Source organism: Salvelinus fontinalis, chromosome 16 (assembly GCF_029448725.1).
Source record: "Salvelinus fontinalis isolate EN_2023a chromosome 16, ASM2944872v1, whole genome shotgun sequence".
NCBI lineage: Eukaryota > Metazoa > Chordata > Actinopteri > Salmoniformes > Salmonidae > Salvelinus > Salvelinus fontinalis.
Genome location: NC_074680.1, coordinates 20,758,299 through 20,770,406, shown reverse-complemented (window position 1 = coordinate 20,770,406; position 12,108 = coordinate 20,758,299). Strand labels below are relative to the sequence as shown.

The following is a 12,108-nucleotide window of genomic DNA, read 5'->3' as shown; positions in this document are numbered from 1 at the left end:
GCTTCAAGTTCCTTGGCGTCCGCATCACCAACAAACTAACAAGGTCCAAGCAAACCAAGACAGTCGTGAAGACTGTTCCACCTTAGGAGACTGAAAAGATTTGACAAGGGTCCTCAGATCCTCAAAAGGTTTTATAGCTGCACCATCGTGAGAATATTTACGGGTTGCATCACTGCCTGGTATGGCAATTGCTCGGCCTCCGACCACAAGCCACTACAGAGGGTAGTGCGTACGGCCCAGTACATCACCGGGGCCAAGCTTCCTGCCATCCAGGACCTCTATACAAGGCGGTGTCAGAGGAAGGCCCTAAAGATTGTCAAAGACTCCAGCCACCCTAGTCAGAGACTGTTCTCTCTGCTACCGCACGGCAAGCGGTACAAGTCTAGGTCCAAGAGGCTCCTAAATAGCTTCTACCCCCAAGCCATAAGACTCCTGAACAGCTAATCAAATGGCTACCCAGACTATTTGCATTGCCCTCCCTCCCCTGCCTCTGGAACGCTGCTGCTGCTACTACTCTGTGATTATCTATTTATAGTCACTTCAATAACTCTACCTACATGTACATATTAAATGAATTACCTCAACACCGGTGCCCCCACACATTGACATTGACTCTGTACCGGTACCCCCTGTATATAGCCCTGCTATTGTTATTTACTGCTGCTCTTTAATTATTTGTTATCTCTATTTTTTTTGGTATTTTCTTAAACCTGCATTGTTGTTTGAGGGCTTGTAAGTACGAATTTCACTGTAAGGTCTACACCTGTTGTATTCAGCGCATGTGACAAATACAATTTGATGTTCCGTTCATATTTTTGTTCAGTATATGAAGGTGGTGATGTTCTGGAATACGCTTTAGTACTGTAGAACATAGAAATGCAATTATATCCATATGCTATAGAATGAGGTAAATAAGGTTCTAATATGTCTAAGTTACATTTATTGAGACAAAATCGAGTGAAAGATCACATTGAATATGATAATGTCACTGTGGAGGTTGAACCGGAGAGAAAAAAATACAAACTTTTGTCAAGATGGACTGTACATAGTCCATCTGTAAACTACCCACCCAATTTACCTACCTCACCCCCATACTGCTTTTATTTATTTACTTTTCTGCTCTTTTGCACACCAGTATCTCTTCTTGCACATGATCATCTGATGATTTATCACTCCAGTGTTAATCTGCTAAATTGTAATTATTCGATTTATTGCCTACCTCATGCCTTTTGCACACATTGTATATAGATTCTCTTTTTTCTACCATGTTATTGACTTGTTTATTGTTTACTCCATGTGTAACTCTGTGTTGTTGTCTGTTCACACTGCTATGCTTTATCTTGGCCAGGTCGCAGTTGCAAATGAGAACTTGTTCTCAACTAGCCTACCTGGTTAAATAAAGGTGAAATAAAAAAATAAAAAAAAATAAAAAACAACTATGCTACCTCAATGCACAGTTCAGAAGAAGAGGTGACAACCAAATATTGATTTTAAAGCAGACATTTAATAATGCATAAAAAAGGTTAAGCACCAGTATTAACACACAAACATTATATACATCAATTGGCAATGTACAGCTAGCTACTTGGTATCAACAACAGATGAAGGTAAAGCAGTTGCTCATGCAGATCTTATGTGTACATATATCAAAGTGTTACCATGGTATCTTCAGCAGTTTTCAGAAGAGTCTGTCAGTTTATATGCATGAATATTCCTTACAGCCACTTTTAAGTAATACTCTGCTTCAACCCTCAATCAAATATGTATCCAATAAGTACCAATCAAATATATTAAGTTTAAATATATTTAATCAAAAAGTAAACCATAACCATTAAAAGCATTTACAGATTTTTTTGCCATGTACTACAGCAAGGGTAAAGTCCATAATAAATACAAAAAATGGCTACATACAACAAAATAATGGGGCTACTCAGATGCTTTTCACCCTGTCCAATGTTTGTCAGAAAGTGCGGGGAGAGGGAGTATGCCAGACATTTTGTACAAACCCAATTAAAATGTTTCCTTAAACGTCTCTGAGACTAACTTTAGCAGAGACTTTCTGTAAATAAGAAAATCAGCCTAGGCACTTGTTGGGCAGAGAGAGAGCGCGGCCAATTTGATTGGCTTAGTCGCTGCTTCCTGCCCGACACCCTGAAGTCCCTCCCTCATACAGTCGTCATCAGTTTCAGCGAGCCCGCAGAACGGAAGCGGAGGATCTTCTTCTTCAGGTTGTGAGAGGCCTTGATCTTGACGAAGGCCTTAACCTGGGCAGTGGTTACTTCCTGAGGCCCAGCGCCCTGCCCTGCAAACTGGGGCCAGTTCATCCCTCCACTCTCCTCAGAGTCACTGCTGGTAGTGCTCTCCTCAACAAAGTCCGCCTCACTCAAGCTGGACTCGCTGTCCCCGAAGCAGTTGGTGGTGTAGTTGCTCCGCTCGTCCTCACTGGTGTCCATGATGGTGGAATGGAAGAGTGAGGCGCACTCTGCGGAGTACTCAGAGTCGCTGCCGGCCACGTAGGCGTAAGGGCTGGTGAACTGCGCGTTGGAAGGCAGGTACATGGTGGTGGTTGTGGAGACCTGGCCGAGGAGCTCCTTCTTCTGCCTGCGGTGGGCTCTCCTGAGGGCCTCATCGTAAGGCACCTCAGTGATGGCTCTCAGCCTTCCACGGTTGTAGTCCTGTCCGCTTGTCCGCTTGTACTTGGGCTTGGCCACCACCACCTCCCTACCATGGTGGCCGTGATGCCTGATCACAGTGGACCTTGTTGTAGACACGGTGGCCGTGTGTTTCTCTAGGACCCGGCCCTCAGGGATAGATGCTGGGACGGTGCGCTTGGCCCTGGAGGATGCCACCCTCTTGGAGGAGATTTTGTGCACATGTTGTACCTCCTCAGGCTGACGAGACTTCCTAGATCCTCCAGATCGGTGACCGTTCTCCCTCGTCCTCGCCATCTCTGATGATACAGGCTCAGCATGTGCGTGCGTCCCCCTATGTGGTTTCAGGGAGGCGCTCTTCACCTTGACAATCTTAACGTTTTTGCCCCCCTTGCGGAGCTTGACCACCTGCCTCTGGGCGGGGATGTACTGGGCACTGACCATGTGACCCTGACTCTCATCCTGGCTCTGGGAGGAAGACCCCAGACTCACCAGCTCCAGCATTGGCCTCTTTTCTTTAGTGTGCCGGGCTGTATGGACTGAGACCGCAATGCTCTTAGGGCTTTTCTTGGGAGTGCCTGTTTTGGTGAGGTCTCTTGGCAGTGTCTGGGAGAGTTTAGTAATGTTTTCCTCTTGAGCATTAAGGAAATAAGATTGCTTTCTCTCTTTGGGGGAGGAGTTGGCATTGGGGGCGCCCAGGTCTTGGTAATCTTTAGACAGAGGACCGGTCGACAATGGAAGTCCTTTATTGGTTGACGCCTTCTTTTTCACCAGACTGTTGGTGTTGGTCACCAGGCTGTTGGTGTGAATGTCACTGCTGTTGATTGTGGCATATCCGTTCTGAGGTTGGACCAAAGACTGGGACACCATCCCATTTTCTAAGAGGAGTTCCCCTTTGCTCTCCACTGACCACTGTCTCTGTTGGGAGCCTGTTCCTGGATCATTGTTACTGGCACCTCCTGCATGTAAACACGTCTGCCAGGCTGGTTTGAGGTCAGTAACAGGAGCAGTCCACAGTCCCTGTGGCTGCTGCTGGCCAACACTGGCCTGCCTCACACACAGACTACCCTGCCTTAGGATGCTCTTGGAGGGGTCTGTGCTGATGCTCGTCCGTGGCTTGTTGGTCCTAATGGGCTGAGCCCTCCTCTGAAGCAGGCTGAAGATATAATTGTCCAGTCGTTTATTAGCGGGCGAGTAGGAGGCAGACCAAGAAGTGCTCTGGGGCACCAGAATAGGCTGCTGCTCCAGTTTCTGACAGTCACTGGAGCCCTTGATGCAGCCGCCGCTCTTTGACAGCCCTCCGTCCTCTTTGAGGTGTTCGGCCAGAGACTGTAAGAAGATGGGGTTCTGTACGGCCACGGCATGGAGGGGGCTGGGATAGCGGTACACGTCACTGCCGTTCTTGGCAATCAGGTCACAGTGGTACTTGGACTGAATGTCCTGAGTGGAGGTGTCTGTAGAGGGGGAGTAGGGAGCAGAGGGGGACCTCCTGACTGTCCCTGACATCTGCTGCTCCTCACACTGGCCCTCGCACTCAGCACAGTTGTCCAGCTCATCTGAAAACCAGACAGGAGACAGAGTATAAGGACTACAGAACAACAGATACACCACTAGTCATTCATATGGAAACCACACAGGACTACAGTATAAAACCGGGATGGGTAACTTTGATGGGGGGGGGGGGGGGCACAAAAATCTGAACTCATCATGAGGGGCTGCAGTGACTCGTGAGTCTGCGTACCGACATCCATACCCACACATGCAGTCAGAGCCGGCTCCAGCATTTTGGGGGCTCTAATTTACATTTTGTTGGGGTGCCCCACCACCTCGCGGGAGGAAACATTTTAGTGGCCCACCTCTTGACAGCAGATAATTCTTTTAAAAAATATATATTTTCCTGCAATTCTCCACATTTTGCCATGGGGCATGGATAACATTTTGTAGTTTTAAAGCAAGTTTGTTGGAATTCTACACATTTTTCCATGGGGCGGAGAGAAGATATTTCTATTTTATATCTCATTTCCTGCAATTCGACTCCTTTTGCCATGGCGCGGAGAAAAACATTTGCAGTTTTACAGTGCATTGCCACATTTTGTGAAGTTACAGCCTTATTGTAAAATGTATGAAACGTAAAAAAATCCTCATACCTCATAATGACAAAGCGAAACGTTTTAGAATTTCTGCAAATGTATAAAAATAAAAACAGAAATATCTTATTTACGTAAGTATTCAGACCCTTTGCTATGAGACTCAGAAATGAGCTCAGGTGCATCCTGTTTCCATTGATCATCCTTGAAACAACTTGATTGGAGTCCACCTGTGGTAAATTCAAATGATGGACACGATTTGAAAAGGCACATACCTATATAAGGTCCCACTGTTGACAGTGCACGTCAGAGAAAAAAAACAAGCCATGAAGTCGAAGGTATTGTCCACAGAGCTCCAAGACAGGATTGTGTCGAGGCACAGATCTGGGGAAGGGTACCAAAAGATTTCTGCAGCATTGAACGACCCCAAAAACACAGTGGCCTCCATCATTCATAAATGGAAGAAGTTTGGAACCACAAAAACTCTGAAGGTGGCTGCCCGGCAAAACTGAGCAATCGGGGGAGAAGGGCCTTGGTCAGAGAGGTGACCAAGATCCTGGTCACTGACAGAGCTCAAGGGCTCCTCTGTGGAGATGGGAGAACCTTCCAGAAGAACAACCATCTCTGCAGCACTCCACTAATCAGGTCTTTATAGTAGAGTGGCCAGACGGAAGCCACTCCTCTGTAAAAGGCACGACAGCCCGCTAGGAGTTTGCCAAAAGGCCCCTAAAGGATTCTCAGACCAGGAGAAACAAGATTTCCTGGTCTGATGAAACCAAGATGGAAATCTTTGGCCTGAATGCCAAGCGTCACGTCTGGAGGAAACCTGGCACCATCCTTACGGTGAAAGATGGTGGTAGCAGCATCATGCTGTGGGGATGTTTTTCAGAGGCAGGGACTGGGAGACTAATCAGGATCGAGGGAAAGATGAACGGACAAAGTACAGAGAGACCCTTGATGAAAACCTGCTCCAGAGCACTCAGGACCTCAGACTGGGGTGAAGTGGCCCAGCAAGAGCCCGGGCTTGAACCCGATCGAACATCTCTGGAGAAACCTGAAAATAGCTGTGCAGCGACACTCCCCATCCAACCTGACAGAGCTTGAAAGGATTTGCAGAGAAGAATGGGAGAAACTCCCCAAATACAGGTATGCCAAGCTTGTAGCGTCATACCCAAGAAGACTCGAGGCTGTAATCACTGCCAAAGGTCATTCAACAAAGTACTGAGTAAAGGGTCTGAATACTTTTGTAAATGTGATATTTCTATTGATTTATTTTTATAAATTAGCAAACATTTCTGAAACCTGTTTTAGCTTTGTCATTATGTGGTTTTGTGTGTAGATTGATGAGGATTTTTTTTATTTTTAATCAATTTTAGAATTAGGCTGTAACGTAACAATGTGGAGAAAGTCAAGGGGTCTGAATACTTTCCGAAGGCACTGTATAGCTCATTTCTTGCAATTCTACTCATTTTGCCATAGGGTGGAGAGAAATGTTTGCAGTTTTGATATGATATAGGAGTGAAAGCGACTAATAAAATTGCACTTTGTGTATTCTACTATTCAACGTTAAGTTGAGATCCCGACAGAGTACCCTCCAATTGGAAGTTGATCCGCGGGCCTAGTTGCCCATCCATAGTATAAAACAACAGATACTGTACCACCAGTTACCACACCATTTCCTCATTTCAACAATAATGCCACACAGAAGCTTACAGTAGGTGTGTAGTGTTGACAGGCTAAGCAAAGCAAACCATCCTCTCAATATGCTAACGAAGAAGGCAGTTGGTTTGGACGTGTTAATGGTCCTTTTGTTTGTGTCTTATCATCACAGGTGTGGCTGTTAGTTAGAGCTGAGCCATCTGCCTGGCCTGGCTGGGAATCCAGCTCAACTGATATTGGCCATATCCCAAATGACACTATATATAGTACCTATAAGGCGGTGGTGCACTGTGTAGGGAGAAGGGTGCCATTTGGGACACAAATAGTGTTTGAGGTTTCCTTCCTACTCTTTTTTTCTCGTTTGAAACTGAATCAAAGAGTTGTCACAACAAACCCCACTAGTGGCAATGACACCAAGGAAACTATTAGAAGTTGAACTGGGGCCAGCTGGAACAGAGCTGAGACCCAAGTTAAGTGGATATGTGGTGGGTGGGTGACGGCCTGATGGGGGTCTTTGGGGAAAGAAGGAAAGAGTGCGTGTTTACACAGCAAAGGACAACAAAAGGATTCAGCCTGTTTGTTGCTCCCTAGATAGACCATGTGAAATAAAACACCAGGACCCTGTCATATCCATGGGCCCTAGGCTTTGCTGTGCTGTCTTATGCTAGGATAGGCTGTCCAGTGGTGTTCTAGACTTTGCTATGGGAGGCTGTGCTGTGGGGGTCTATGTTGTGCTGTACTATGCTGCATTTCATTTTACTTCCTGAAATAATTGAAATGAATTGGCCCAAACCCTGGTGCTATGGGGGCTGTGATGTGGGGGCTTCTCTCTCACCTGCAGATTTGAGCCTTCCCTCGGAGGCACACAGCGATGTGTCGAGGGTACTGCAGAAACAGGTGCTGGAGCGACAGTTGGACAAACACTCGCTGAACACCGAGTTGGAAGAGTTGGAGAGGGACCCTGAAGCGCCGTCGCTCAGCTCGTAAAAGCCTGGATAGAGAGAGAGACAGTGACACCGAGAGAAAGGGCAGAGAAACAGAAGGGAACATTTTAACACATTGATTTTACACACTTCATGGAGGAAGCTGTCATCCAAGAATTTATTACATGACAGGCTGCGGCTATTAAAATAATTAAGGCAGAAAATCTCAAGCACTTAAAAAAACAAGGCTTGTGTAGATGGGGTTTATATTAGATGAAAGTTTGTTATATTTGCAGCGTAGCATACCCTACATTTGCTCTGTAATTTATGCCCGGTGGAATGCTAATTCTCTATGTGCCCATTTTGCAAATGTTTTGCATTGTCAGTCATTTGTATGTCATGTTTGTATTCATTTGCTAAGACAGGGGTTCTAAAACTTTTTGGGGCCAGGGACCCATTTTGTGATAGCAAACTCATCAGGGACCCCCTCAATCAGAACACAACTCGAGTGAGAAAAAAGTATTATAGAATTAGTTTTTTACTGTGACTTTTGCAGTGCATGGCCGGACGAACCAAATCTTGGACCCAGGGAATGTTTCAGTTTTCAAGCTAATTTCCTGCAATTCTACACATTGTCATGGGGCAGAGATACTTTTTTTCAGCTTTAAGGCTAAAATACTGCATTCGTACACATTTTGAGGCAGAAAGAAAACATGAGGCACAGAGAAAAATAGCAGTTTTGAAGCTTGAATTGCAGTGCATTTAGCTTCACATTTCTTTAAGGGGAATACAAAAAGTATTGAGTTGGAAAATGTATAATTGGTGGAGTACTGTGGATACCAATATCCCTGTGAGCCTCCCAGGCCAATGTTGCCCAGGGTTAAGAACATGAATTGTAGATTAAAGGAGCTATATGTAATATTTTTGCATTGTAATTTCAGAAACTGTAGTTAATATGTCTACAGTAAAAGTGTCATGATAGTGTTTCACAATATTTCCCCCCCAAAATGCTACTGGGCACACAAAACACATCTCGTTGTCAAATTCTCTGGGGCAAGCAAATCTCTTTTCAAATTGACTGGGGCTGAGCAATATCTACATGTTTGAAGCTTGCCCCAGTTAATTTGACAACAAGAAACAGTCCGTATGCACCATTAGAATGCAATTTTTATTGCATGCCCAATAATAAAAATGTATTATTATACCCTATAAACTTATTCCACGGATTCCTTGGCCAACATTTGTTCAATCTGTTGTTGTTAGTAATATTAATTTAATTTTACAAAATGAAACGTAATTATTTATTTTTTTAACGTTTTTTAATGTTTTTAGGTACACTACCCAACTTACGAAAATGGTTTGCTCCTACAGACAGTGAGTCACGTGGCTGTCGCTTGCTATATAAAGCAGGCAGACAGGCATAAAGGCATTCAGTTACTGTTAGATTAAACCTTAGAATGGGAGGGCCTCCCAAGAGCCACAGCGGTCTAAGGAACTGCATCGCAGTGCTAGAAGCATCACTACAGATCCGGATTCGATCCTGGGCTGTGTCTCAGCCGGCCACGCCTGGTAGACCCATGAGGCGGTGAACAATTGGCCCAGTGTTGTCCTGGTTAAGCAAGGGTTTGGCCGACCGGGGTGTCCTTGTCCCATCACGCTCTAGCAATTCCTGTGGCGGGCCGGGCGCATGCACGCTGACACGTGTCATTTGGACAGTGTTTCCTCCGACACATTGGTGTGGCTGGCTTCCGTGTTAAGCGAGCAGTGTGTCAAGAAGCAGTGCAACTTGGCAGGGTTGTGTTTCAGAGGACGCATGGCTCTTGACCTTCGTCTCTCCCGAGTCCATAAGGGAGTTGCAGCAATGGTACAAGACTGTAACTACCAAATGGATATCACGAAATAGTGGTAAAAATAACAAAAAATGAAATAACTACAAAAATAACAAGTGACTTTGAGCGTGGTATGATCGTCGGTGCCAGGCGCGCCGGTTCCAGTATCTGAGAAACGTCCAGCCTGCTGGGCCTTTTTATGTCTAGGGTTTACCGAGAATTGTGCGACAAACCAAAAACATCCAGTCAGCGGCTGTCCTGTGGGTGAAAACAGCTTGTTGATGAGAGAGGTCAAAGGAGAATGGCAAGAATTGTGCAAGCTAACAGGCGGGCCACAAACAGGCAAATAACTGCGCAATACAACAGTGGTGTGCAGAACGGCATCTGGGAACACACAACTCATTGATCATTGTCATGGATGTGCTATTGCAGCTGACGACCGCACCAGGTTCCACTCCTATCAGCTTAAAACAAGAAGAAGTGGCTCCAGTGGGCACCCGATCACCAACACTGGACAACTGAGGAGTGGAAAAACATTGCCTGGTCTGACGAATCGCAGTTCCTGTTGTGCCATGCTGATGGCAGAGTCAGGATTTGGCATAAGCATCATAAATCCATTGCCCTGTTCTGTCTGGTGTAAATGGTACAGGCTGGTGGCGATGGTGTAATGGTGTAGGGAATGTTTTCCCGGCACACATTAGGTCCCTTGATACCAACTAAGCAATGATTGAACACCACAGCGTATCTGTAGCTGTTCTGGAGGCAAAGGGGGGTCCAAACCGGTACTATACGGGTGTACCTAATAATATATACACTGCTCAAAAAAATAAAGGGAACACTTAAACAACACAATGTAACTCCAAGTCAATCACACTTCTGTGAAATCAAACTGTCCACTTAGGAAGCAACACATAGGAACTGAGAAGTGGTCTGTGGTCACCACCTGCAAAACCATTCATTTTTTGGGGGTGTCTTACTAATTGCCTATAATTTCCACCTTTTGTCTATCCCATTTGCACAACAGCATGTGAAATTTATTGTCAATCAGTGTTGCTTCCTAAGTGGACAGTTTGATTTCACAGAAGTGTGATTGACTTGGAGTTACATTGTGTTGTTTAAGTGTTCCCTTTATTGTTTTGAGCAGTGTATATTTGTTATATATTTTGAGATCAGCCCACAGACCCCACTTTGAGAACCCATGTGTTAAAAACCCTATACCTTTGGGGGACTACACGTTCTGCAGTATCCTCAACTACTTAAGTTGAAATGGGATCATGAGTGGTGCAGCGGTCTCAGTGCTAGAGGCCTCACTACAGACCCTGGTTCGATTCCAGGCTGTATCATAACCGGTCTTGATTGGGAGTCCCATAGGGCGGTGCACAATTGGCCCAGCGTCGTTCTGGTTAGGGTTTGGCTGGGGATAGGCCATCCTTATAAATAAGAATTTGTTCTTAAATGACTTGCCTAGTTAAATAAAAGGTTAAAAAATCTTTTTTTAATCTTTTTTTTTTTAATTACTCAGTTGACAGATCCTACTAATCATGTCTAGTTTCCACAGGGTAACATTCTGAAGTAGAACCTTTGGAATCCATTCTAATTCTATTGTAGAACCAGACTAACCTGAGCTCGGGCGGCTGTCTGTCTCCACGTGTTCACGTGACGCCTCCGTGTCCAACCGGAGGTCACTGATCTGCCTGTCCAACTCCTGCAGCTGATTGATCAAACCAGCATCTCTCCTTCTCAGGCAGTTCTGGAGGGAAACATGTGCACAGGTAACACAGTTAGGTACAGTTGTACATCAACTACAGTTAGTTCTGCCTTAGCTCTTGTCCAGGGTGTTGCTTGTTAACGCTGAGCCTTCAACCCTGAACTACAGCCAGTTCTGCCTATGACATCTACAGTTGGCCCCATTCTGAGGGTGTCTCCAGGAGAGTTTGGTTATGCAAAAAAAACATTTCCAATTCACACATGAATATTAATACACACTTGTAAGTAATTAGCCTTGGCTTGTGCGACCCGGAAACGCTCATAGGAGCAGGAGCCTATCTCCTGTTTCTGTAGCATGAGGCAGCTTGATGTACAAGTACACCCCCTGGATGCTAATCTATCACAGGGCTTTACCCCCAATCTATCTCCCTACTGCAGAGTGCCAAGCAGAGACGCATTGAGTCCCATTTTTACAGTCTTTGGTATGACTCTGCCGGGGATGGAACTACCAACCTTCCAATCTCAGGGCGGACAATAACCACAAAGCCACTGAGTTGTACATGTGTGAAATAGGACAAATAAAATCACCAACCTAATTATTATTATAGCTTAATCCATAGTGTTGTTCTGTATTGCAACAGAATGTTTAGCTCCTTATATTTGGTTCCATTTCTGATGAATTCCATAGCCTTGAATGTTGGTCATTAAAAGTAAGTCTGTAGTTACTGTGCTGCAAGTCTTCAACATCTTGGCGAGACCATGTCGCCCTATCAGAACCCATTAGTATCCCAAACTAAATTAGAATCACGTCTTGTGGGAGCAAAACAATATCTCCATCAAACACGCAGGTTATGTGGAACAGCCAGGGTCACACATGACATCACCCAGATCATGTGGTGGTTACATTCCTCCATTCCGCTCTAGACTGTGGTTTGAATTCAAAGACCAACTGAAAATGTCAACCCTGAAGGCTCAGTGACAGCAGACCCTATTTACATTTGCTACATTTGTGACAATTATGTGACTACAGACATAGGATACATTACTCCCAATTACCTGCTAGTCATCTCAGGAGGCCTGTCCCCTGTGCATTAAGCATTTTAGCTACCATTTGCTCCATGACTGAGCCCAGTAATGACAGACACACACACACACACACACACACACACACACAAACACACACACACACACTCTCTCCTGGCTATATTGAGATGCAGCCCTTCCTCTCTCTGCAGCAGCAGCAGCAGATTGG

General features: G+C 45.2%; 1 protein-coding gene across 3 annotated transcripts in view; it reads right to left on the bottom strand.

Moving 5' to 3' along the window:
* Positions 1-1,484: 1,484 nt before the first annotated feature.
* Positions 1,485-12,108, bottom strand: part of LOC129812801 (dapper homolog 1-like) — a 70,074-nt gene continuing 59,450 nt past the window's right edge. For all 3 annotated transcript variants that reach the window (XM_055864683.1, XM_055864681.1, XM_055864680.1), the window contains 3 exons: positions 10,770-10,899; positions 7,233-7,388; positions 1,485-4,207 (listed from right to left, as the gene is read on the bottom strand). In XM_055864683.1, coding sequence (XP_055720658.1) covers positions 2,166-4,207; positions 7,233-7,388; positions 10,770-10,899 — 2,328 coding nt within the window. In that variant the 3' untranslated portion in view covers positions 1,485-2,165. The remainder of the gene's footprint in view (positions 4,208-7,232; positions 7,389-10,769; positions 10,900-12,108) is intronic.